The 27,814-nt window shown below is 45.9% G+C and overlaps 1 protein-coding gene across 4 annotated transcripts in view; it reads left to right on the forward strand.

The window, feature by feature from the left end:
• Positions 1-27,814, forward strand: part of LOC135917203 (epoxide hydrolase 4-like) — a 105,534-nt gene that overhangs the window by 67,891 nt on the left and 9,829 nt on the right. For all 4 annotated transcript variants that reach the window (XM_070521398.1, XM_065450721.1, XM_065450722.1 and 1 more), the window contains 4 exons: positions 1,775-1,911; positions 14,920-15,032; positions 20,140-20,317; positions 25,167-25,303. In XM_070521398.1, the coding sequence (XP_070377499.1) occupies positions 1,775-1,911; positions 14,920-15,032; positions 20,140-20,317; positions 25,167-25,303 (565 nt within the window). The remainder of the gene's footprint in view (positions 1-1,774; positions 1,912-14,919; positions 15,033-20,139; positions 20,318-25,166; positions 25,304-27,814) is intronic.

The following is a 27,814-nucleotide window of genomic DNA, read 5'->3' on the forward strand; positions in this document are numbered from 1 at the left end:
GACGCGCCTGGTGAGACCGACGCTGTGCTTCCATTAATTCGTCGTGGGTGTTATGACGTACTAATTGGAGTATAAGTTGCATGCTGGTGTTGTTTGGAAGTCCTAAGGATTGCTTGCAGGCGCCGCGTATAACCATGTCCAATTAAGTCTTTTCCTGTCGCCGGTTGGGCATTCATTTCAGCAGCCGCGACGTCTTGGCCCTCTGTCGGAAGATATTGGATATAGCTGTTGAGTTAGCGCCTTTGGCTTCGATGGTCACGCCGAGGAACCGGATGGTGAAGAACACGAATATGGTTGCACCATCCCTCGTAGATTTCCTCGTAGTGCCGTTTGTGCGTAGATCCTAGTGGTAGGCGTCCACTGAGCGTGCGGTGGTATAGAAGGAGATCTGACTTGTCGGGGGGACATCGAAGTCCCGTGCCTTGGAGATATTTGTCAACGAAATCGATGCGGTCTTGCAGAGGGGTTTCAATTTTCCCGTCGCTGCCCGTTGTTGTCCAGATGGTAATGTCACCGGCATAGAAGGTAAAGATGGATAGACGATACACAGCAGAGATTTTTATTTACTTGCTTGAACATCTAAATTAAAAAATTACTTCATTGTCGAAGCAAACACTAGAATTACTCTTGTCACATTTATTTGCCCTCTTTTCCCTCCTGCAAGTGCAGCACAGCCAATGGGACTGAGTAATAGTTAACCTTCCTGCCCCCATTTCATTTATCCCTTTCATTCTCTGTTCGCCTCCGCATGTGTGAACAGAAAGCTTTTAGCTAGTCTAGAAAAAAACAACAACAATGGGAGCCACGGCGTTATCACGGATGTCTGAAAGTTTTAAGCTTGGACCTGATTTCACTGATTTCTAAAGTGTCACCTGCTGCATCTTCAGCGGACATCTACATCTGCATCAACTTTGGACACTTCCGGGGACCAAGACATTAACTGGAGACACTCAAGAATGACAAGCACTGAAAAATTTTGAAGACTATTAGCGATGGCACCAGGAACATTTCATTTGACAAGTTCATGCTGCAGTCTCCGGAAAAGAGGGCTTCCATATATACACAACAATTTAAAGAAGTGCGAAAAGAAATTAAATGCAAAAAATGCAATCAGGGCTATTTGCAGACATATGTTGGCTTGGCATGGCAACACCCGTTGAACTTCCACATGCGCTGGAAAGATGGACTTGCTGGAAGATAAGAAACGGTAGAAAGGTTAGCTTAGAGAAATATTTATGGACTAAGTAGCGTACTAGTGAACCAATTGCATCCTTATAAAGATAAGTATAATTTTCCACATACTTAGTAGAAGTGTCTCTGCATGGAAGTTTTAAAAAAAAGTTTTAAGGAATGCATACCACTCACTCCAAAGAGCAAATAAAATGTGGACAACTCCGTGCATTGAACTTTGCCTTCCGCAACATTTACACATTTTGCTTGCATGGGCATCCTCCACACAATAATGTCACAGATATAGGGACCTAGAGTTCCCCCTCCTCCCCACTGACTTGCTACCAAACACTCTGAATACATTCGTGGTCTTCCTAGTCCTCCTGACAATCATATCAAAAGCAAAAAAGAAAGTGAGTATGGCACACTGTTCAGGTGAGATTTTCAGAAAAGGTCTCCTTTCGCTGTCGCACATCAGAGAGCTTGGGCCGTCCCTATTCCTATGAAAAGACGAGCTACTAATACTTATTGAATTACTGGCGTATGAAATTACTGAAAACAGGAAAGTGTGCATTTATGTTAAAATCAATACGGAAATTTTCAGTCTATTACAGTTCACTACGTGTCAAAAGGCTGTGACAACAAAGAGGATAATAGTTCTATACTTCTCTTACTGCACGGATTCCTTGACTTCTGGTACATCTGGAACAGGCAAATACCTACACTGGGTGAGGAATTCTGGTAAGTAGGCTTCTCATATCTTATTGCGGCACGAGGAGCTTGCATAGCTAGTAGAATGCAGATGTTACCTTAAAATTGTGAAATTCGATGACGGCAAAAAACTGTCTTTCCAAAAAAATATATTAAAAGTAAGTGAGTGACCACTTTTCTCGCCAGAAAATCAGTGGAAATCTTTGTATGCCTTAGATGTACACGGTAGTGGCAGAACTGCATTTCAACCAAAGCAAAACGAGCACCACGATCTGGGATACCTTCGTGTGTTAAAAGCGTAGAAAATAATGCATGGCCTTGGCCGTAAATATAGTGGTGACTCTCAATTGTGTCGCATTAGGAGGTTCCAGTTCCTCGTTGGAAAGCTTCCGAAAAAAGAAAGCGCTAATAAATTGATCCATGTAACATCGACAGCCTTATTGGTCATTCCAGATTCAACTGTCATGCTGTGACTCGAGTCACAAATTATCGGCTAGTTACAGTTGTATATTGTGATATTACTTTAATTGCAAGAGGTGTACGTATGTGAAGAAAGATTCGATTATAACACTAAGGATTTCACAAATGGCATGAAGAGATTAATTATGAAAACTGCGGGTCGATATTTCTTTCCCCTGTATTTATCATACTGATCAGCAAATTTATATTTCAGTTTGTTGGCGCTGTTTGGCCCTGTCTTGTCCTTGGCCGAATAAAAGCTATGCATCATCATGAAGAACTGAATATTGGGGAACACTTTTCAGGGCGTTCTTCGCAAATGCTGTGTCAGGAATACCTCAGCTTTTGAATTAATAAATAAAAATAATAATGTTTATTTGCCATCATACATGTTAGATGGGAGCGCGGTGGGAAACTGCTCGCAGACAGCTTGACGAACCCACAATCCCTGGTCTCTTTATTTTGGCAAGCACAGCAACACATCAAAAGTACGCAAACAAAACAAAGCAGCAGCAGCAGCTGCTGCTGCTACCGAGTTAAATACAAAGACAGTGTAATGATCAGACAAACACATTCTAATGACAATTCTAGCCACGGAATAACATGAAGTAAGTGCGAAATGAAGTATCCAGAATGAAGCACTACAGATAAGCTGATGATTCTGGTAAAAACAAGAAAATAAATCAAAGCTATCTAATTTGTATGCGTTCAAAAGAGAGGGTAATGTGTAGGATAAACGCTGTTGTCCGGTAGTAAGACAAGGAGTATATACTAACAAACTTTCTGCATATCTAGTTCGGTAGTATGCTAATTTGTTTTGCAAATATGCAAGGAGTTGTAAACTATTCAAGTTATGCCTTATTTCTGTTTCGAACTTCACGCTCAGTCGGTACTTACATAAGTTGTGGATACTAATTATTCTGGAATTGTGAAAAAGTTGAGGTGTGCGGGATCTGTACGGTGCATTATAAACATGACGAATGTATTTCTTCTGCAAAAGATGAATACATTGCAGGCTAGAGGGCACTGAAGTTCCCCACACGAGTTCACAGTAGTTGAGTTCAGAATGAAAAAGGATAAAGAAGCAATTTAGTTCGTGTTGATAGCTGATGTCTTAATCACCCTATCATACCGGTGATTGGGGCTATCTTTGTTGTGAGATAGTTTACATGATGGTCCCAAGACATATGACAAGAGAAAATTACGCCCAGACATTCCAAACTTTCTACAATATTTATGTTGCGCAACTTCAGTACTATGGGTTGGTGTGGTGGAATGATTTTGCTAATTTGACGGCAAATGAATGCTTCTGTTTCAGTTTTCTGTTCATTTATACGCATAGAGTTTGATATTGCCCATTTTCCGAGCGCAGTCAACGTATTGTTACATGCGGATATCATTTCAGATATTTCTTCCTGAAAAGAACACCGTAGCATCATCTGCATAAATAATAAATCGTACATCAGGATTTATGTTCATAATGTCTATAAGGTACAAATTAAAGAGGAGAGGTTCTAGTATGCTACCTTCTGGTACACCAGTTTGGATAGATATTGTCACGTGATCGTGACGTCAAGGAACACAGTAGCAATACTGTGAACGACAAAACTAACTTATTAGGCGAACCTGTGCCCACAAAGCAGGCTACACTTATAGCACAACGATAGCGGCGAACACGCTCGGCGATCGTCGAAAATCTGATCAGCGGGTCAAGCGCGTCGGCTTTTATACCGCAGTCGTCGAATGTTCCACACTAAAAGTCGGGACCCGCGTGCCGTCCACAAAGTTCTACACCATTAGCGTCACGCGATGAAATCTGATAGCACAAGGTTCGGCGACAACAGACAACCGGATAGAAGCATCGATAACTTTCCAGAAACTTCGGATGCATGCAGGCGCGTCCCGCGCTGCACGATAACATCTGTTAGGCGGCCAAACGTGGTCGCCCGATAAAGATAAGTATACGTGTCAATAGAGAGTTTTAGCCCAGCGGGTTTACGGCCAGCGGAGCGGAGCGGGCGAGCGGAGACGCGACTGCGCATGCGCACCACGCTGAGGCGGCCAGCGGTTTTACGGAGCAGCGTTTACGCCCGCTGGAAAGCACTCCCCAGCGGAGGGTATACGCAGCGCGCGAGCGTGCGTAAGGGCGCGCGGGCGTGTATGGGAAATGCAAGACGGCAGCCGCGAACATGAACGCCGGCAGTTCTGCATCGAAGACGGCGACTGCCGCGCTGACCCGTACATTAATACTCAGTACATTATTAACAAATAATGCACTGAGAACATGTAATATATCTTTATTCAACATTTCTTGCATAATAAAAGCAAGCGTAATTCAATTTCATTTCTCAGTAATTCCTATTCGAACCACTAGGTGGGGCAGCAGAGCTCCCCGCTCTTTACCCCGCTCGAGCGGGTGATCCGCTGGGCTAAAATTCTTTTTTGGCGCGCCGCTCCGCTGGCGCAACGGTGGAGACCGCTCCGCTCCGCTGGCCGTAAACCCGCTGGGCTAAAACTCTCTATTACCCCCCTCTTAAAGAGCATCGACCCGATGCTGCAAACAAACGAAAGTAATAAGCACTCGTAGCAAAGAAATCAACAAAATAAGGGAAGTTCGTTAGCGTCCGTAAAATAGTTTAAGACGCACCACGTGGACCACTTCAGGTCATGCGCGGCGCCGCTGTGAATGCGAAATGCCGTCTGGCACGACCTCATAGTCCAGTGCGCCAATACGTCGGATGACCTTGTAGGGTCCGAAATAGCGTCGCAGTAGTTTCTCACTCAGTCCTCGTCGGCGTATCGGGGTCCATACCCAAACACGGTCGCCGGGCTGGTACTTGACGAAGCGTCGTCGGAGGTTGTAGTGTCGGCTGTCGGTGCGCTGCTGGTTTTTGATCCGTAGGCGGGCGAGTTGTCGGGCTTCTTCGGCGCGCTGGAGATAGGTAGCGACGTCAAGATTCTCTTCGTCAGTGACGTGCGGCAACATGGCGTCAAGCGTCGTCGTCGGGTTCCTGCCGTAAACCAACTTGAACGGCGTGATCTGTGTTGTTTCTTGCACCGCCGTGTTGTAAGCGAGGTACGTCGAGGTACATCGCTAGCATGTCGGCGACGGTTGTTCAGCTGCTCCGTAAGACCAATCGTCTGCGGGTGGTAGGCCGTTGTCCTCCTGTGCCTTGTCTGACTGTAGTTCAGAATGGCTTGAGCGAGCTCCGCTCTAAAGTCCGTTCCTCTGTCGGTGATGAGGACTTCTGGGGCGCCATGTCGCAGCAGGATGTTTTCGATAAAGAATTTCGCCACTTCGGCTGCGCTACCTTTCGGCAGTGCTTTTGTTTCAGCGAAGCGGGTGAGGTAGTCCGTCGCCACGACGATCCACTTATTTCTGGTTGTTGACGTCGGAAAGGGTCCCAGCAAGTCCATGCCGATCTGCTGGAATGGTCGGCAAGGAGGCTCGATTGGCTGTAGTAATCCGGCTGGCCTTGTCGGCGGTGTCTTGCGTCGCTGACAGTCTCGGCATGTTCTGACATAACGGGCGACGTCGGCGGTCAGGTGCGGCCAATAATACTTTTCTTGTATCCTCGATAGTGTCCGGGAAAATCCTAGGTGTCCAGCGGTCGGATCGTCATGTAGGGCGTGCAATACTTCTGGACGAAGTCCTGACGGGACAACAAGGTAGTTGGCGCGGACTGGTGAAAAGTTCTTCACGAGCAGATTGTTTTGAAGCGTGAAGGAAGATAATCCGCGCTTAAATGCCCTGGGGACAACGTCGGTGTGCCCTTCCTAATATTCGACGAGGCCTTTTAGCTCCGCGTCTGCCCGTTGCTGTGCAGGGAAGTCTTCCGCGCTTATCATTCCAAGGAAGGCGTCGTCATTCTCGTCGTCTTGCGGCGGCGGGTCAATGGGGGCGCGTTATAGGCAATCGGCATCGGAGTGTTTTTGTCCGGACTTGTATGGGACCATGATGTCGTATTCTTGTAGTCTGAGGCTCCACCGCGCTAGTCGTCCTGAAGGATCCTTTATATTCGCTAGCCAACACAACGCGTGATGGTCACTGACGACTTTGAATGGCCTGCCATAAAGATAAGGGCGAAATTTAGCTGTAGCCCAAACGATGGCGAGGCATTCGTTTTCGGTCGTAGAATAGTTGCCTTCCGCTTTTGACAGCGACCGGCTAGCGTAAGCTATCACCCGTTCGACTCCGTTTCTCCTCTGGACTAGAACGGCACCGAGGCCCAGGCTACTGGCGTCAGTATGGATTTCTGTATCGGCGTACTCGTCGAAGTGCGCAAGTACCGGTGGCGACTGCATGCGTCGTTTGAGTTCTTCAAATGCGTCGGCCTGCGGCGTTTCCCACTTGAACTCAACATCACATTTAGTTAGACGTGTCAACGGCTCGGCGATGCGTGAAAAGTCCTTGACAAAGCGCCTATAGTAGGCACACATGCCAAGGAATCCACGCACTGCCTTCTTGTTGATGGGTTGCGGGAACTGTGCGATTGCAGCTGTCTTTTGCGGGTCTGGACGGACACCAGATTTACTGATTACGTGGCCTAGGAACAGAAGCTCATCGTAAGCGAAGCGGCATTTTTCCGGCTTCAGAGTAAGCCCTGACGACTTGATGGCTTCTAGTACCGTCTCAAGCCGCTTGAGGTGATCGTCGAAATTTCCGGCGAGGACGACAACGTCATCCAAATAAACGAGACAGGTCTACCACTTCAATCCTGCTAATACCGTGTCCATGACGCGCTAGAACGTTGCAGGCGCCGAGCACAATCCGAATGGCATAACCTCGAACTCGTAGAGGCCGTCTGGCGTAATGAAGGCGGTCTTTTCGCGATCCCTTTCGTCGACTTCTATTTGCCAGTAGCCAGACTTGAGGTCCATCGATGAGAAGTATTTTGCATTGCAGAGCCGATCCAATGCGTCGTCTATCCGTGGAAGGGGGTACACATCCTTCTTCGCGATCTTGTTTAGTCGACGATAATCGACGCAGAAGCGTAGGGTTCCGTCCTCTTTCTTTACCAGGACTACAGGAGAGGCCCACGGGCTTTTCGACGGCTGGATGATGTCGTCGCGCAGCATTTCGTCGACTTGTTGCCTAATACCTTCACGTTCTCGCGTCGAAACTCGGTAAGGGCTCTGGCGGAGAGGTCGAGCGCTGTCTTCGGTTATTATGCGATACTTTGCAACGGGTGTTTGTCGAATCCTCGATGATGTCGAAAAGCGGTCTTTGTATCGTCGGAGAAGACTTCTGATCTGTTGCTGCTTACTCATGGGAAGACTTGGATTCACATCGAAATCTGGTTCGGGGACAATGCTCATCGGGGTAGATGTGGCTGAATCCGAGAGGACAAAGGCATTGCTGGTTTCCACAATTTCCTCGCTGTATGCGACTGTCGTGCCCTTGTTGACGTGCTTGAACTCCTGGCTGAAGTTTGTCAGCAGCACCTTCGTGTTTCCTCCGTGCAGTCGAGCGATCCCTCTTGCGACGCAAATTTCACGGTCGAGCAGTAGACGTTGGTCGCCTTCGATGACGCCTTCTACGTCAGCGGGTGTTTCAGTGCCGACCGAAATGACAATGCTGGAGCGAGGCGGGATGCTCACTTGATCTTCGAGCACCCTCAAGGCGTGGTGACTACGAGGGCTCTCCGGCGGTATCGCTTGATCTTCCGACAGCGTTATTGACTTCGACTTCAGGTCGATGATTGCGCCGTGCTGGTTCAGGAAGTCCATGCCGAGAATGACGTCTCATGAACACTGTTGGAGGATAACGAAGGTCACAGGGTAAGTCCGGTCATGAACGGTAATTTTTGCAGCGCAGACTCCAGTCGGCGTAATGAGGTGTCCTCCAGCGGTTCGAATTTGAGGGCCTTCCCATGCAGTTTTGACTTTCTTCAAATGGGTGGCGATGTGTCCACTCATTACGGAGTAATCAGCCCCTGTGTCCACTAAGGCGGTAACTACGTGGCCGTCGAGAAGCACGTCGAGGTCGGTGGTTCTTTGTCTGGCGTTGCAGTTACGTCTTGGCGTCGGATCACGGCTGCGTCGTGTTGAACTTAAGCTGGAACGTCGCGTCGTCAAGTCGTCTTTCGTCGGTGTAGTGTTGGCTTCCTGACTTCGTCGGGACGGCGGCGTGTCGTTATTATGTCGTCGAGATGGTCTCTTCGTCGTCTTCGTCGGCGGCGGAGGATCTTCGTCAGTTCGGCGAACAGCAACCGCACCTCCATCGGTTGCTGCTTTTAGTTTTCCGGATATGGGCTCGCAGAGCGCCCCCGGGCTGGGCCGGTGTATGGTCGGCGCTGCGGTGACAGGTAGCGGCCTGGTGACGGTGAACGGGATGGTCGTCGAGGGTTCCACTGAGTGGCGGCGAGTTAGTTGGCGATATCGCGAGGTCGTTCGCCAATCTGTGGTCACGGCGCGTGAACGGCGAACCCTCGGAGTCCCATATCCCGGTATGGGCATCGGCGGTAGATGTGCCCGGCTTCTCCGCAATGATAGAAAAGCGGACGGTGGTCGGGGGTGCGCCAAACGTCAGTCTTCCTTGGAACGCCGCGTGAGGGGTCGGCTTGGCGTGCTGGCGGCGGGGGTGGTGGTGGATGACGGAACTGTGTCGTCACTGGGCCCTGGCGTGGACGCGGAGGGGGTACGTGACGGTGGGCTACAGCGGCGTATGTCATCGCTTGCGGCTGAGGTTGCGGCAATTCAGGGGCTACTCCGAGTTGCTGTTGGACCTCCTCGCGTACGGCGTTGGCAATCGACGCCGCTTGAGGCTGTGATGACAGGAACAGCTTTTGCAGCTCCTCTCGTACGACTGCCCTGATAGCCTCGCGCAGGTCGTCGGAGGCCAGTGATTGAACTCCGGCATAGTTTGTAGAGTTGGTGCGGCGGTCGAATTGCCGGTTTCGCCTCTCGAGTGTCTTCTCGATGCTAGTGGCCTCGCGAAGAAACTCGTCGACGGTCTTCGGTGGGTTTCGTACCATACCGGCGAAAAGTTCCTCCTTCACACCACGCATTAGTAGCCGGACTTTCTTTTCCTCCGACATTTCCGGGTCGGCGTGGCGGAATAGGCGGCTCATTTCTTCTGTAAAAATCGCGGTGGTCTCGTTAGGCAGCTGCACTCGGGTTTATAGTAGTGCTTGGGCTCGTTCTCGGCGTACGACGCTTGTGAATGTCTGCAGGAAGCCGCTTCGGAAAAGGTCCCAGGTCGTTAAGGTGGCTTCTCTGTTCTCGAACCACGTCCTGGCAGCGTCTTCCAATGCGAAGAAGACATGTCGCAGTTTGTCGTCGCTGTTCCAGGTGTTAAATGCAGCGACCCTCTCGTACATCTCGAGCCAGGTTTCCGGGTCCTCGAATGTTGAACAGCGGAACGTGGGGGGCTCCCTGGGCTGCTGCAGCACGACGGGGGATGCTGGGGCTGCCATTGGGGTGTACTCGGTGGCAATCTTCCTGCTCGTCTCAGGTAGAAGTCTGTGCTCTGGGGGCAGTCCTTGCAGTCGGCGGCTAGCACGCTGGTCTTGGGCGACGTTGGTTTTGTCCTCGGGAATCGGGCTTGGATCGCGGCTTTGCGGGGGCGTGCGGTACGTGAACGCACAAGCACCTCCACCAGATGTCACGTGGTCGTGACGTCAAGGAACACAGTAGCAATACTGTGAACGACAAAACTAACTTTTATTAGGCGAACCTGTGCCCACAAAACAGGCTACACTCATAGCACAACGATAGCGGCGAACACGCTCGGCGATCGTCGAAAATCTGATCAGCGGGTCAAGCGCGTCGGCTTTTATACCGCAGTCGTCGAACGTTCCAGACTAATCGTCGGGACCCGCGTGTCACGTCACGTCACGTCACGTCATTCGCGTCACGCGATGAAATCTGATAGCACAAGGTTCGGCGACAACAGACAACCGGATAGAAGCATCGATAACTTTCCAGAAACTTCGGATGCATGCAGGCGCGTCCCGCGCTGCACGATAACATTTGTTAGGCGGCCAAAAGTGGTCGCCCGATAAAGATAAGTATACCTGCCAATATAGCTGCAGAACAGGAACTAAGTAGCTGAACCACTTGCTTTCTCTGGGATAAGTACAACCATATTAGTTGTAAAGATTTACTGCGAACTCTACATTCATGTAATTTTTGCAATAATATGGTGTGATCCACGAAGTCGAAATTAAAGAATCGACATTGTTCAAGTATAAGTATAAGTTCAAGTATAAGTAAAACTGTTCACGTATAAATTCTTCCTGTGCAAGAAGCACCAGTTCTGTTGATTTATTTTTGGTGAAGCCATATTGATGTGAAGTAAGTAGTTCTTTTTTGTTAATGAATTTGCATAAACACAAGTGCAAAAGTTTTTCAAAGACCTTCGAAATCACAGATAGAATAGACACTGGCCTATAGTTGCCCAAATCATTTCGGTTGCCTTTTTATTATTTTACAGTTACCTTTGCTATCTGCATTTTTGTCGGCAAGACTGCTGTCGTTATGCATGCATTAAATATGCTAGCAGGACTTGGTGCTATGATATGAGTGACATGTTTCACAGGGCCGACCTGGAGGTCATCGATATCACGGCATGTACTGCTTTTTAACAGGTTCTGTATCACATATTATTTCCTCAGTTGTCGCAGGCTGCAGAAATATAGACTCACTGTTCGGAGTGGTCATGTATTCTAAGGCGTCAGGCAAGCCACTGCTTGCTCCAGTCTTACAAAAGAAATTGTTAAATGCGTCAGCTAAGTCGTTTCCAGGTAATTCTTGGCCATTGACTTATAGTTTCGAAGGTGGGGTGTGAAACTTACGGTGGTGTAGGAGTATGTTCAGTCGAGACCATAGTAAATCACATCTGTCGTGTTCCACAGTTATAAACAACAAATGTGGTACTCTTTTCGGGCGCATCTCAGTTTTTTCGTCAATCCATTTCGGTGTTTCATAAAATGGCTAGGTCACCAGGCGTTCGTGTACTAAGAAACGTTGGTAAAGCAGGTCCCTTATTTTCATTTCGTGCCTTAATTCCGTTGTTACCCATGACTTCCGTATTTTACGACTTGTGCGCCCAGACTTCAAAGGAAAATGAGAGAAATTTAACTATTTAAATTGATTAAGAAAAAATCGCTGTGGCTTAGCTAAGGTTAAGCCCAGGATGCGAAGCATACTAGCCTTTATTTTAGTTGTTGAACCACTGTTTAGCCTGGTGAACTGCTGTTGCTTGGCTATATTTGGTTCGGCTAGACGAAGAAACAACTCATGCGTTACTCTGCTTCGCCTTCAAGAGTGGAACGCGACAGCGTTCCCGTCGAGCCGCCAAGGGGTGTAAGACAATGGGCTACGGCGCAGCGACTACGCGCCCCGCATTGGACGCGGTGAGCGTCGAGCAACGCAGCGTTCGGCGCGGCTCGTTTCTAAGGCAACACCGCATTCACTAGAGGCGCTTTTGTAGCGCTTTGAGGCATCGTACTCGTGGCTCAGTGGTAGCGTCTCCGTCTCACACTCCGGAGACCCTGGTTCGATTCCCACCCAGCCCATCTTGCAAGAGTTGAGCCAAAGCCACCTAGAAACAAGCGCAGCTGCTTATATACCGCCGCGACGCCGCGAGCGACGGCGCGAGTTGGAGCCCCGTTTCTCCTCTGTCGTGACGTCATGGTGTCACGTGGTATGGCATGAGGTCAAAGGTCATTGAAGGCGACACCGCCGCGCCTGAGGAGCTGGTTTGAGCTCTCGTAATATGCTTCGCATAATACATTACACACTTCATTTGCGTCAGTTAACTGGCTTTCGTTTGTCCAGTCAGCCTTTAGAACCTCTTCGCCGAACCTGTAAAGCGTAGTATCTCTTAGTGTCTGATAGTACATTTTCTGATTATTGTTTGTCTGCAGTCTACTACCATTCACACAGAGGGACACATGTAGGAGGTCACTGATATCATAAGATATCGCTCCAGATTTTGCTGTACATAGTTGTGAGATTGTAATAAGGTCTAGCATGGAACTGGACTCAGTAGTGATTCAAGTGGGCTCAGTGATTACGTTGTCGAAACCATTGGAAGTGATAACAGTAGTAAAATCTCTTGCGCGTTGGTCATTAGAACCCATATCGATGTTAATGTCTCCACCACCAATTAGACCAAAATTATTTTGAGTAATAAACGGTAAAAAACAGCCATTACGTTCCAAGAACTTAGTAACGCGGCCATTCGATGGGCGGTAAGAGATAGAAAGTACTGTTTTGCCCGCAGGGTAAGCACTGGAAAGTCACATGTCATCAGGAAACAACGATCCACAAGTTTACATTCGATATTTTTCTGAACCAAGATAGCAACCCCGCCCCCTCGCACATCGACTCTGTTTAGGCAGAATTTTGTAATGCTCCAGCCTAAAGATAACTGCGTAATTTGTGCACCAGTTATCGCTCAACATAAGTGCCGAAAATAAGAAATTAAATTCCGTAAACATCTTCTCCTGTAAGTGAAACACCTTGTTTCTGATAGACCTGGCATTTAAGTGTATGCATTTTACAGACGCAGGTAACAACCGTGAAGCGACAGCATTCACTTCATGTGGCAAATAAAAGTGCGTGCCCATTACTGTCGATTGAAGTCCTCGGTGCTCCATCAGTTTTTCGCACCAGAACCTTGCCATTCACATGCCAAACGTAGCGATAGCCCTTTTCATTTTGGCCGCAACTTTCATCGATATTAGTAGTTCCTTATCATGCCGAGTCATGTTTTCCTGAATTCGAGGCTGCGGGCTCTAGTCAAGTCGCTTGCCCAAAGCGACTTTTACCCGCAGTCTCCTCCATCACTGATGGAAATAAGTTATTATTCGTTAAAAAATGTACACACGTCGTGTACTCTCTCTAAGTTTGCCTTCATTTGCCAACCATGCGTCTCTCGTGGTTTGCCTTGAAAATCGAGCTAGTATGCCTCGAATATTATCTCCTTTAGAGGGCAGCCTGTGAACGGAAACAATATCCCATGGCGGGATGAGCGGAACCTCAAGTTTTTCAATGACAGTGTTTAATAAAGCAATTAGGTCCTCATTCGGTACCGTTGCAATTCCATGTATTTCCAAATTTGACACCGCCTCCGGAATTCGAGTTTATGCAGTTCCCGCTGGTGTTGTGCTTGCACGAGTTCATTGGTATCATCTACCTTCTCTACGTATGCAACTCTCGCCTTCAGTGCTTTTATCTCGGTATCTTGTCGGTCTATTTTCGTTTCAAATTCGTTATACCCATCCGGCATGTAGCCGATAGCTTGTTCCATTTTCTCAAGTGATAGTTTCAGGGCAGGTAAGCATTCAAGGCTTTGTTTGATAGACTCAAGAATGAGCTTCTTACCAGTGTCGGAATTACTGTCTTCACTAGAACTGGAATGATGGTCAGCGCGGAATGTCGGACAACGCCAAGCTTTTCTGTCAGCCTCTTTTTTGCCGTTGTAGGATTTTTCAGTCAGTCCAACGCATTTACAGAAGTGGTATTTACGGCTACATTCAGCGCCTTTTACATTCACACCTTTAGTGGAAATGGTCTTTTCGCACTATGCATATGTGTCCGACATTGCAATAGCAGTAGTGTAGTATCACACGTCAGCGTCGCGGAGCACACATGCAGACAGGGACAGTGGCAGCAGCAGCAGAAACCGCGGCAAGAACAAAGTGTAGCCAAGGCAAATAACCCAGTGCATTTACCTGCAAATTCACAGAGGTACAGTTACGATGTGTACGCGGCGCTGCTGCTGCTGCCAAACGGCTTCCTAGCCAAGGTAAGCGATTTATCTGGGGCTGGTAGGATCCTGGCGATTGCGCAGTCAAGGGCACTGCAGGACAGGCGAAGAATGATGATGAAGGCAGGCGCTTTGATGCAGACGTGCAATCCATCTCAGATGTAGAATCCACAAACGCAACCATGACTTTGTAGCTGAGATCGACATAGTGACCCTTATTTGGTACTTATGTCAATGATGGCACCGTTAGAGTGAACAACACATCAGTTCACACTCGTAAGCGCTGAAACTTGAGGCAACGAACACGATAGTTTTGGGCACACGCTCTAATGTATTGGTTTATACTTTTCAGATAACATACTATGTCCTTTAGCTAAGTATACCGTAAATACAACAAACTCCCTTTGTTGAATTTATGTCATAGGTTGTTTTTTATCATTTTGGAATTGGCTTTACATTGCACTTGGTTTAGTGTCCCACACAAAAAGTATTACAAAAATCAGTGCTTGTACTACGACTGTTGCTAATTGAATGAGAGAAATTCATTTTCATTTCGCTGGCACGTTGGCCCCGCACATGAAGGTATTGCAAATATTTGTTTTCTTTATCCCACTGCCGCCGTAAGAGAATATAATTACGTTGATGTTAGGAGACAAGAGCTCCAGAAGCGCAATCGGAGTGCCTTCGGTGTGCGCGGCCCATGCTGTTGCAAGTGTACACGCTCATTATGTTGTCCGCTTGCGGCAAACTAGAAAAAAGTACGGACACGTAATACACACGAAATGCTACATAGCGGCACACAGCAATTCGTTCTCTTGAAATTCCTTCAGGGTGTTTTGATTGTCTCTCTTTGATAACAGTGTTGTGGCTCCTGACTTACGTGGCTATGGTCTTTCTACAAAACCGGTGGACCCAGAAGAATATGTCATGACTTTCCTGATCAATGATGTGAAAGACCTGTTGGGCGTTATAAGTAAGTGTGAACATGAAGCTGTTTCGTTGTCATAATTCCGGCTTACTACACTACTGGCGTAAGCTAAAACATAATAAAAGCTCCTATTGTGCCGTGGTTTCGCAATAATTAGGGATCTCGCTCATCGTATTTTATGGTACATCATTAGGTTTATTTGTTATGTAAGTACAATTGTTGTCTACCAGTTTCAAGTATGTTGCTTACGACAAATGTCAATTAACGTCAACGGGTGAGTTTCGAAAAATCCTTAGTATGTTGAAGTTTTCTTGGGAGGGTCTCCACTGCGATATACTCAATGGTGGAAGATACTGAACAGCGCAGCTAATTAAGTTTGCAGGGCTGCAATAGGGGCCGCTTTCTTCTTGTACATTCTATTTCATAATACTGAATTTTTTTCCACAAGGCCAAAACCACTTTGAAATGGGAAGGAACAAACACACATCACAAAGCGCGAATTACGTTTATAAATTATTGGGTTGAATTAAGCTTATTCAGGGAAGTTAGCTCTTCGTGCCAAGATTTCAGCGCATACATAAAGTATTGCACTTTGAGGCGTACGCATCAGTCGGCAATTCCTCTTCATGTTCAGTGCCAAAAAAATGAACAAGACATGTAATTTAATCAATGCCGGTGGTTCTCATGAAGAAGTACTTTTTTTGCGAAAAACCTTGAGTGACATAATTTCTTAAGATTGTTCACAGTGAATTTACGATTGAAAACGTTGACGTTGTATCGTTAGCTGCTCATTTTATTCTTGGTCTACCGTTCCCCTAAGCGTTCGAGTGTAAAGTGCTCAGGTTTTCACTAAAAGCCTGCAGAATGCATTACTGGCGACCACGTGCAGGTCGTTACATTCGGTCAACGCGAAGTAAAAAGCCAAGTTCAATACTGTAGCTTTACATCGCTGTTTCTCTAGCATTAACGTGCTAAAGCTGTGGGAATGCTCCATATAGACTAGAGAGAGAGAGAGAGAGAGAGATAAAAGTAAGTCATGCCACATTGACGAAGGAAGTAAAGAAACGTGACGCGCATTTTCATTTGGGTATCATCACCTGAGCTACTATTTTACTTCTCCAGGCATTATTCTTGACAGGTTGGCGCACGTTCGTGCTGATCGTCTGCTAGAGTCATTCTTAGGCGAAACAACCATTCGTGGAAAAAGTTACTGATTGCTGGAGTAGAGCTTCCAGAGGCAATAAGTCCAACGGCATCGCACTGCAGGCTTAAATGGAAGAGGAAGCAGAACAAAAAGATGTGTTAGCTGGAACAAATTCGTGAGCCGCCTCGTGCCGAGTTGATGCACGTAGATAACTAAAAATCCCAGTAACGGCTGTTTTGCAGAGAATTCTCCAAATCATTCCGCCAAATCAACACTGTCCCTTCTGGGGCCGAACATATGGAACGCTGTTATATCTGGAACTTATGTGAAATAAGTTTAAAAGTGCAACACTCACATCATCCCTGTGAAGTATTTATTGAAACGTATTCTCTACGCACAGCAAAGTTCCTGACACCGCAGCCGTAAGTGTCCTTCCTGGTACCGCAGGCGGTTGTGCTGGCAACTTACGGTGTCAAAGAAACCCGTATTCAACGCGAAATTTGAGTGCACTATAGGGAGGCTAGCTGGATAGACTCGCATCGGCTTGGTTGGCTTGTTACTTCAACTTCTTGTTATTTCCGAGCTACTGTGCGGCGTATTATGTTCCTTTGATAGATAATCACGCGGAAACCTGTAACTTCAATTTCAGAGGCCTCCTTTGAGCTATGTCGGTGTGAATGGACGGCTTACGTGAGCCGTAGTCCTCAATAGTTTCACTTTTACCATGCGTTATTTCAAAGATGCGCTGCTTTTGGGTTACTTCAATACATGATGCGTCGGAGATGTTGGTACTTTTAATTAGTGCCAGCTGCTGCTTTTGCCATATATGTATGAAAGAAAGAATTAGCGCAAATACATTAGGGTCAAAAGTCAGCTCCAAACCACAGTAACAGACAGTCAGCCACATAAGCACACTAATGCTAACTAAAACTGAACGTGGACTCAGAAACACAGCCGCACAAAGGCGAGTCAGATAAAGGCAGTAAAGTTAACACAAAGTCTGGTCATACAACGACAATAAAATCAAGGAACATAAATCGCGTATTAGATTTAAAGGAGGGTACAAGAAACCCGGCCTTGAAGTTGCCAAAGTCGGGTTAAATTAATCACCTAGAGTGAGCTTATCACAGCTAAACGCTATTGAATATTCCCGAGAATATTGCTCCCTTCTAAATGTCCTTGGAGGGTTTGTAACGATCGTATTTGGAAAAAAAATGTGTTCGCCAAGGACCTAACATTTTCCTGAGATTGGAAGAGCTGCGGTCGAATGGCATTAAATCACGTGCTTAATGTTGTCTGTGTGAGTCGTGTTGCGGATATTTTAACAGAAGATGCAATATATTCTCATCCACATGGCCACAGGTGCATTCCGGACTACCAGCTCTTAAATTTGTTTGTAGGAAATGTTTTGTATTTCGTAGTTTAGAATCCAGCTTCCAGTCCCAAATGGCTAAAAGAAACTATTTTTATTGTATAGAACACGCGGGCAAAGCCATTTGGTTGGCTTCATGATGCAATGTGCAAGCGCGACCGGACGGGGACAGAAAACAGCACACACACACAATGCTACATTCTACATTAAAATGCAAATTTTAGTTTTTGCGCGTAAACAATACACAGTATATATATATATATATATATATATATATATATATATATATATATATATATATATATATATATATATATACATATATATATATATATATATATATATATATATATATATATATATATATATATATATATATATATATATATATATATATATATATATATATATATACTGTGGGCTCAGGGCCATGGGAGGCATGCAAAAAACAACCTTTACAGTTCGGAGCGCAGACCAAATAAGCCGAAACACCAGCTTCCCGATCGCCGCTCCGCGTGCAACGTTCGCTGCGCGTGGCCCAAGCGCATGAGCCCCACTCCGATAATGATGATTCCGGCACTGCTGTGCCGCCATGTGGCCGGTGTCCTCATAATATATCATAAAAAGCCAACAAAGACACCGAGGACAACATAGGTTAAATTACTTGTACTTACTAACCGAATTAAAGAAATCATAAATTGATAGCAATGAAAACGGATGAAGAAACAACTGGCTCCAGGTGTGTAGGTTCCAGACCATCGTCATGTAATGAACGAAAAGAAAGGTAAACGACGGGTCCAAGCTTCATTAATCATGTATTTAGGAGCCAGCAAACAAGGACACGAAGGACAACTTCGTGTCCTTACTTGTACTTCGTAATTGAAGTAAACAAATGATTAAAAGATGAAAATGAATGAAAAGAACAACTAACCACACGTGGGGAGTGATCGGGAAACAGGGAATATCATTTCTGGTTTTTAATTGAATGAGGGAATCACAAATAGAAGAAAATGAAATTGCATTATTCAATCAAAAACTTCACATAAATGCCGATAGGTTGTCCCTCATGTCATTCTTTGTGGGCTTCTTATGATATGGCCACACACACATTATATATATATATATATATATATATATATATATATACGTTTTTTTAAGCTATTGCAACCCCTTTATATGCAATCACGAGACAGGTTTCTCACACATCACAGATATATTTTTTCACTCTGAGATGCCTAATGCCAACGCATTAAGAATTCTAGCACACTGAAGCACTTATGAGTTACGGATGCGAAAGCATTCCTTTCCATTTGGACGCCGCCATGCGCTCTACCGGGTTATGAAGTCCTCGCGGGCAGGCAAGGGCAATGTGGCGCCTGGCCTGTTTTGATTTGCCTTTACCGCGCCCACGACCGCGGCGCACTTACAACGCAGGCGAGAGCTTGCGCGGATAGCACAGGCTTCCGACTGCAAGAATAACGTGGCGTCCCGACGATGCCCTCTCTCCTCATGCAATAGCGCGGTCATGCAATAGCTCTGCTCCGTCGAGGCTTCGAGCCGGCACTCGGGAGCCAGCGTCACGTGCGCGCGAGGCACGCTCGTGACGTGGCGTCGCAGCCTGTGGGAACTTTCGCTTCTACAGATGCCGCCGGCTTTCTCGCTCAAAGGGCCATTTGACCCTTTCGCATCAAGAAACGAGCCAGGGTGGATACGGTGCGTATAAGAAGTCGTGCTGACGCAGAGCGTCAACAGTGGCCAATCAATGGATGTCGTTGGGGCCAAAGGTTAACTTTGTCAGGACAACGTTAACCAGTTCACATGATGAACCAATTGCTCCAGCGACATTCCCTGTTGATTCCACTGTTCATCACTTCAGTTCTCAATTTTCTGGTGATACTCTATTTTGTTTTGTACGGATATCTCAATAGAGGAAAAAACGTTACGCGTGAAAGCCCTACGTGGCATTTTCTGCAGAGCCTGCAAAACACCGGCATAACGTGTTGAGCAGCAGACATTTGCGGGATACGAGACAGCTCGGCACGCGTGGTGACACAGTACCATATGTCGGGAACTTGAAGGGCTAGAAAAATAACCAGGTTGGGAGTTTTCTTCCCTGAGAGGTTTACGACCATGCCGCCCCACAATAACAAGTAACATATCGTGGTGCTGTCTACATTTTAAATAGCTATGAAATTGCTGTGAATGCCGGTATGGAGTGTCGGTGATTGAAATATAACTTTTTTTTTCCAAAAGCGATGTACCTGATGGACACCCTTTCTGTCTATTTTTCTACCGGGTAAACCTAGGGGAATGAAATGTATTTGAAAACTAAGAAAAAATAAATTCATGTTTTCACGTCAAGATTTTTTCTAATGTTGTGCTCCTTACAAATGATTGTCTATAAATTTTACTGCGTCTAGCCCTGACTATATATAGATCTGGGTGCTCTCAGCAACCAAGATGCCGAGTAACCAAAAGAGGATGGTTTAAAACGGGCACACTCCTTATTTACCTACAAAAATTTTCTCTGTCATGCTCGTAAATTTATACTTCGCAAAATAAGTATAAAAATCATTTCTTCCTATCTGCTCTCACTTTTTACAATGAAAATGGTTTTATTTTCCTCTTTGCTAAAGATCCGAACCATACGAGAAAGGTCGTTCTCGTTGGCCATGGCTGGGGAGGCATGATCAGCTTTTGCTTTGCCACAATGTACGAGACGCTGATAGACAAGATGATCATCATCAATGGCATGCATCCAAAGGCTTTCTCTAAGCAGCTTCTTCGAAGCCTGAAACAAATGAGGATGTCGTGGTAAGTGCGACGTATCTACGTTTTGGCTAAAGGAAGAACTTCGCTATATTCGCATTTAGTAGCGGTGCGTTGAAGCAAGTAGCAAAGCATACCTATGCGCAAATAATATGCTTTTCATTTAGCTTTTAAGAAACGACAAGAAAAGGATATTGTCTCACTGAATTCAAAAAAAAGAAAAAGAAACTCCCAAGAAGAGCGATAGCCAGGGCAAGGACACAACTTGGGACGCCCTTCCGGCGCGTGGTTGGAAGACCTTGTGTATTTTAGTTACGACTCTTCCAATTACTGTTTAATACTTCTAGTCTACTACTAGTACTACTACTTTACTATTACAAAATTCTTTGTCATTGCCCCGAATGTAGACAATAGATCCGTTAGATCCGGTTCAGATAAACGCTGGCTGGAGAGGCGGAAGAAAACGGGATTGATAAACAATACAAAAACAATTTATTAAAGTGGTTTCAGTTGACACATTTCTGTGAATTTGAAAAAGCCGGAAAAAACTAGAGTTCTAAGATGGTACGTTTAGACTTATGTTTAATGCGGTATAAGTAGAAGCGTGTAGTAAGTAAGTTAGCTGCATGGTTGACATTTCTTGCTTTTGAATGCGAAATCTGTTTTACCTGTTATGCAACCCTGACTTTTACCCTGTGGTCCTTGAGTGATTCCGTCAGAGAAGAATACGAACGCCACTCGTGTCGTGAACGTGGTTACACCTGTGTGTTAACAGTGGCAAATTCATGCTCTGTACACAAGCCCTTGTTTTTGTTGAGCGCAGTTGTTATGCGCCCGTTCCAGCGTTGAGCATCGGCGCGTCTGGGCGTCCCTCGTAACTACGCAAGGGAGCACTGCTGAAGAAGATGAAAGAGTGAACGCGGGGCTCAGCGGGCGATGAAAGACGGCGATAGTGAAGAGACCGCGAGGAGGAAAGTGGAGGAGAAGTGTATGGTGAAACAGAGCACCGCATAACACTACGAAATGGCGCCTGAGTATTTGTAACTATTTGTATTCGTGACACGAATTGTGCAGTGCTTTCTGGAAGCCGCGCGGGCACCTGAGATTACACTGGAACCTTCGTCGAGTCGTGTATAAAAGCCGACGCGCTTGACCCGCAGATCAGATTTTTGGCAATCGCAGACTCTGCTGGCCGCTGTTGTTGTACATGAGTAGTACTTGTTGTGCTGGGCAAAAGGTCACCCAAAAAAGAGTAAAATTTGTAAATGACAGTTTTGACACTGTGTCGTTTTTTACTGTCACTACCATGTGGCAATAAATCACAATTCAATGTTGTGTCAGCCAGTTCCTTCTGAACAATGAGCGACGTAACCGACGGAAATGGTTTGTCTGCCGCAGCTGCTAAACGACCTGCGCGAGCAGATGCTCAGAGCAGCTGGCGAGAGGACCTTGTCCTTTAGAAGCAATTTCTTTGCCACAATATATGGCGAATTAAAAGCGCCTAAAAAGCGGCGCACAAAATTCGCATTAGGGAGTATCGTAATCTTCGGTGGATTCTTTAGGACATAGGACGTACATTGGATGTGTAACGTAGTTCCTTGGTTCTACATAGTAAGAGAAAGGGCAAAGATAAGACAGTAGGTTTGAACGTTAATTTACTCCGCAAAGACACTAATGTATTATAAGCAAGGACTGATAAAGAGAATGAGCACCGACCACTAGTGGTAACTTAGTAATTGTGTCATCAAATTTAGCCAATGTTTATTCATGCTATCGATAAATTTGTATTTTGGAAATCCTAGCCACCTTTGGCAGCTTTTTGTTGGCTAGTTTGCGTTTCTGCCAGCATTGTAAGGATATATTCTTGGCTGATAATAAAAGAAAGGAAGTGAAGAGAGAGCTAAACCAGGACAATATTTGGCCAGCCCACACCCCGCTGTTGAAAGCATTCATTTTTAGTGGTCGACCGTGCTTTCGCACTAAGTTAATATCACCCATCTCGTGAAAAAACAACGATCCATACAAATGGCCGCGTGAACAAGCCACAAAACGGGGAGCGTTACATGCTCGAGTACGACATGGCAGCCTTCCAACTTCGCATGAGCTCGGCAAGCCTTCACGCGTATCATCGTATCAGCCCTATATCGGTACGGTAGAAAGATAGCCTATGCCTCCCAAGTAAGACTAGCACAACAGAACAAATATGGAAGTCTGTGTTACTGGAAAGCTTGACTACAACCAGCGAAACACAATACCACAATACGGTTCGCTGCCAACCACAGTATTAAATTACATGCCAAATTACAATATGCACAGAAACACGTCGCCACGATAAAGCATAAAAATCAAATGAGCCCCACTGTAGTTCCTAATAAAAGAATCTGTAGTTTCCTGCCGCATCCTACTCTGCCAGTGGAAAACGAGAAGAAAATGTGTTATTACTAGTTTGAACGGGGCACGCAGCATTCTTTTTCACTGATCTTTTTACCGAACTTTGGCAAAAGCAATGTATAGAGAGCAAGAGCGCTGGAGGCTATCGCATGCACCGCAAGTCGTAAACGTGTTGTCTTCACACTTGCCGCTTGTTTTGATGGAGGACATCTGGACACTTGGGAGTCATAGGGTGAAGTGGTGCGCTATTTAATGACTCACGAAAACAGTATTCTGACCATATTTCTGTCGTTCATCAAAGTGGAGAATGGCAGTGCTTCGAGAATTGTTAGAGCATTCAAAAAACCTGATCGTAGTAGGGGACTTCACACGAAGCGGGCTCACCATGTTAATGAGCAGGACGATATTTGGCTTTTCCCACTCTGACCGTTTACTCGTTATCGTAAGGTGGAAAATTACGAGCAGTAAAACAGCGCTAAACAACAGGACGAGGAGAGGGACACACACACCAGTGCTGATTAACAACCAAGTGTCTTTATTTTTTCACTCAGCATATATATACTCCGCCGCTATCTCAAAGCACAAAATCAACAGAAATCAGCATGCGCATGGGGAAATGCAAATAATGCGCCGTTTTACTGCTCGTAATCATGAACCAACCATCCCAAATGCGCACTCTTCTGCAGTGGAAAATTAAGTAAGGCACCTATAAGGAACGAATAAAAACTTGAAATGAACGCAACATTCTAAAGAAATGCTCATCGTCACTCAGCGAAATTTTGCGCAAAATGTACCACTATTGGTTCGCGACCAGACATCACTGTTTTAAAAAAAATGCTGCTAGCGCTCTGGCACTAACTTTTATCATAAACGCTGCTCTACAGGGCCTTGTAGAACGGTGCTTTTCCCAAGTAGCACACCTCTAAATTGTTAAATACGATGGTAATAGCATATGTGTGCGCCGTTCGCCGTCTTCGCCCGGACTTTGGCCTTACGCACCGTCGCTCGTCTTTGTTGAACAGGTTTGAGAAATGTGTTGCGCCGGAACATTTTTTCTATATAACGACTGCAAATTTGAGAAGTCGGAACGGATTGATTATAAGTTATGCGAAAGAAAACGTGAAAACAAAAGAAAGACCAGGGTGCAGCACTCTCACTAATGAAGAAACATTTTGGTGCAAGCGCCAGTGTTTATCTCACTTCGTGTTGTCATGCTTTGACCACTTAAGAACTTATTGTTAGTAGGGAAGCAGGACGGCAAAGTAGAATGCCAACACTTTTGATTTCATTCCGATGTTCACCCAAACTGCCCAGCTCTTGCCGTGCAATATCGGCTGCAGCAAGGCGCATGTGTCACGCTCTATTCATTTAACTTCGTTAACGGAGCTTCATCTTTTTCTGATCTACCGTGCATCGCTTCTGCGTAGACAACAGTATTCTGAGCTGGTAAATTCCCACACACTAACACTTTATGTCATGTGTATAGTCTTTATTCAAGCAGTATTTAAAATGTTGCGCTTACCACTGCTCTGATTTTGACAAGATTTCACTGCAGGGCTATCTTTTTTACTCCCGGTTGTCTGTTCAGTCTGCCTTAAAGGGCGTCACTATGGTGGCCGAAACTCTGTACTGTTGGTTCAGGTGAACATTACCCTACGAACAGTGTAGGGTTCCTTGTTTCGTTTGGAGTTTGGCCGAGAAATAGTGATCGTCTGTAATAGTTGAGAGAGTAAAAGACAGCTGCAATTGTTTGTGGACATTTATGGATGAAAGCTCAAGCAGAAGATGCGAAAGAAAACCGGTACAGAAGAAGCGCTCAATTAAAGTTGTTTTTTCTTAACCATGTACGTTATACACAATGGGAATGTGGTGCAGGCACAAGTAACAAAATTCTATACAAGGCATCAAGAAAGCACTACATAAAAGAAGTGCCGTGAAAGGTTGACAAGCAGTAGTTCAATAGCGCTGTCGGTGGACAGCTTACACAGGTCTCGAACTTTATCTGAATGGTAGAAGCTTCAGCAATTTCCATAATCCTATAACCCTTACTATCGCTAAGAAGTAAAACGTGCTCAAAGACTGCAACGTTGCTACTTTCAAGCTGCATTTCAGAATGTTTCACTTGTAAACCAATCTACCATCACTGACAGCTAACGGAGTCTCTAGACATCATAGAGATTGGCGTTAGAGGGACATCCATCAGTACATAACCCAGTGACAGTTTCGATCATGCTGAGTCGCAGCCTGGCCTAGCCGGTAGATTAAGTAATTAGTAGAATCGCTGCGCGCATCAATGTTATTTTGTTTCAATACAAGTCCATCCTTTATTGCGTAATTCAGCTGTTGTCGCCCAGAGCCTATGGTCATTTTATAAGGGGCTTATATTTGTTCAGACTCCACGAAATTTTCAGGCAGTATATATTGACAAGTTTGTAAAGGCGTGCATTGTAAAAAGTACAAAGAAATCAAGAAAGACCTTGTATATGATCGTTGTGCCGCGCAGGTACCTGATGTCGTTTCGACACCCCGTGGTTCCCGAGCAATACCTAGAGTTGCGGGACTTCGCCTTCTTTGATCAAGTGCACAGAGGTTTCACGAAGGACGAAGAGTACGCCCACAAATACATGTTCTCGCGGAAAGGTATGTTAATATTGATCCAATTGACTGAAGAGCTAGTCTAAAATTCAAGCAAAAATGATGCAACTCATCGCACGCAACTCTTATTTCAACACGGCATTTCCTATTCCTCCGATGCTATTTTCTCGAAGGCTGCTTGTAGCTGCACTCAATACGAGCTACGGAATGGGGCCGTAGTTATGCCTTTCCCTTGCCTAGAATTTGTATGAAGTTGTTTTTGAGCCGGACTCTACGCCATTTACTTGTATTAAAATAAATAATAAAACTCTCACATTGTCGTAACGTCTCGTTTAGCTGAGCAAGCATATTGGCTGGAGAATGTATCCAACAATCGACGCTTATCATTTGGCGCTTAGGCCCTCGACAGGCAAGCGTGCAACAAAAGTAACGGCAGAACTCACACCAAGATCAATGTCTGTGGTAGTGAGATCAGCGTTTGAACAAGGTGCTGACACCGTGTTTCTGAGGTCGCGTTTATCTAACATATATACTGGTCCTGACACTCCCGTTGCATCGCCTATATGCCACGTTATTGTGTATTATCGCAATTTTCTGTCGCACTCACTTGTCATGGTTGTCCAAGAGCATGGCAGCATGACGACCACTCCACAACTTCGAAGCCTCAATGACGGAACGACGTCAATGCAGAATACTCGCGTCATGATGACGGCATGATGACAATAAGAGAATGAGTCCTAAATGATGACGACAGCATAGCGGTGACAGCGTTACGACGATGACATGAGACAACGCTACAACGACAAATATATGACGGCAGTGCCGTTATAACGACGGTAAGATGGCAATCAGCTGATAAAACTGCCAGGACAACGATGGAAAGGCCACGACGCCAAGACGACGATAGTATGGCAACGGATGCACGATATCGACCGTCTGATGATGCCGCACCGACAACAATGGCATGGCAACGGCGGAATAATCACGGCTGCATGACGATGGCATTATTGCACTAGAATGAAAAAGGAGGAATAACGTTGATGAATCATTGAAGGTGGTATGATCACCACCTCACAACGACAATAGGATGGACTCAATGAAGTGGAGATGACGGTAAAATGACACCGCAGCGACAACGGCGTGACGACAAAGATGTAACAACTACATGACAAAGATGACGTGTCGGCGATGGCATGAGCATGCTCGGGTGTCAAAGTCAAAATGACGCCGATGGAACCGCGACCGCGTCACGTGTTTGGCAACAAATGCATCCTGACGACTGTATGAGTACGGCGCAAAGATGGCGATGGCATGACTACGGTATGAAAACGATGGGATGAGAACGAGTGTAGGAAGACAATGGTGTGACGACTGCTGTATCACGGAGACTGCCTGACAACGATGACGTCACGATGACGACATGAGGAAAGTCGGACGGTGAAGTTGGAGTAGCGACGATGGAATGACCATCACGACGTGATGATGAATATACGAAAACGGAGGCATGATGGCCGTAGTCTAACGACGACGCAGGGACGACGATGGCACGACAAAGGTGGCATAATAACGATTCAATGACTACTAAATAATTACGATATAAGGGTGAAGAAGGATTATCTTCAGTAGATTTGAGGCGGCATGAAGACAACGGCCTGACGTCAATAAAATGACGCTACTGAAGTGATGACGATTGTAAATCTGCAGCGGGACGTCGTCGGCATGATGATGACGGCAGCCTAACCAATGAGCTATTAGACGACTTGTGCCGCTGACTCGGCGTATCTCTGGCTGGATATACACTAATAGTAAATCTCGCCCTCTCTCTCTCATACACACACACATTATATATATATATATATATATATATATATATATATATATATATATATATATATATATATATATATATATATATATATATATATTGTGAGCATTATTTTACCCCTTCCTCTTCTTCATCTGCATACATTCATCATCACGGTCAGCGTCATCGTTTTAGCGCGCGACCTGCGAAATAAACCGTTGAGGCTGAACAGCTGTCTCGCAAGTGGTGGAGGCTGCTTTCGATCCCTTGGTCTTCTACGCCTTCGAGTTTCCCTGAAGCTTTGTTCAAGCCACCGCTTGCTCCACCTTTATGCCAGGATGCCCCAAGAAAATCCTCCAGGAGCCTCCGGCGTCCGAGTCTCTGCCCCACCGGCCATTCCTTCATGGACCGTCAGCACGCGGTAGCGCGATCCCACCATGTTCGCTGGCCTTTGTAGTGACGACGTTGATGACTGGCTGGACAATTATGACCACGTGAGTAAGTCTAACCGGTGGGATGATATGCACAAGCTTCGCAACGTCGCATTCTACCTCACTGACGTTGCCATGAATTAGTTTCTCAACCACGAGAGCACCTTGCCTGACTGGGCGGCATTCAAATACCAGCTTCGGCAGATTTTGGCGCTCCCAACGTCCGCTCTGAAGTCGCCAAGAAAAGGCTTGATAGACGCACACAACTTCCCGGGGAACATACACCTCTTATATCGAGGACGCCCACGCCATTTGTCGCCG

The sequence above is a fragment of the Dermacentor albipictus genome, chromosome 7, assembly GCF_038994185.2.
Source record: "Dermacentor albipictus isolate Rhodes 1998 colony chromosome 7, USDA_Dalb.pri_finalv2, whole genome shotgun sequence".
Taxonomy (NCBI): Eukaryota; Metazoa; Arthropoda; class Arachnida; order Ixodida; family Ixodidae; genus Dermacentor; species Dermacentor albipictus.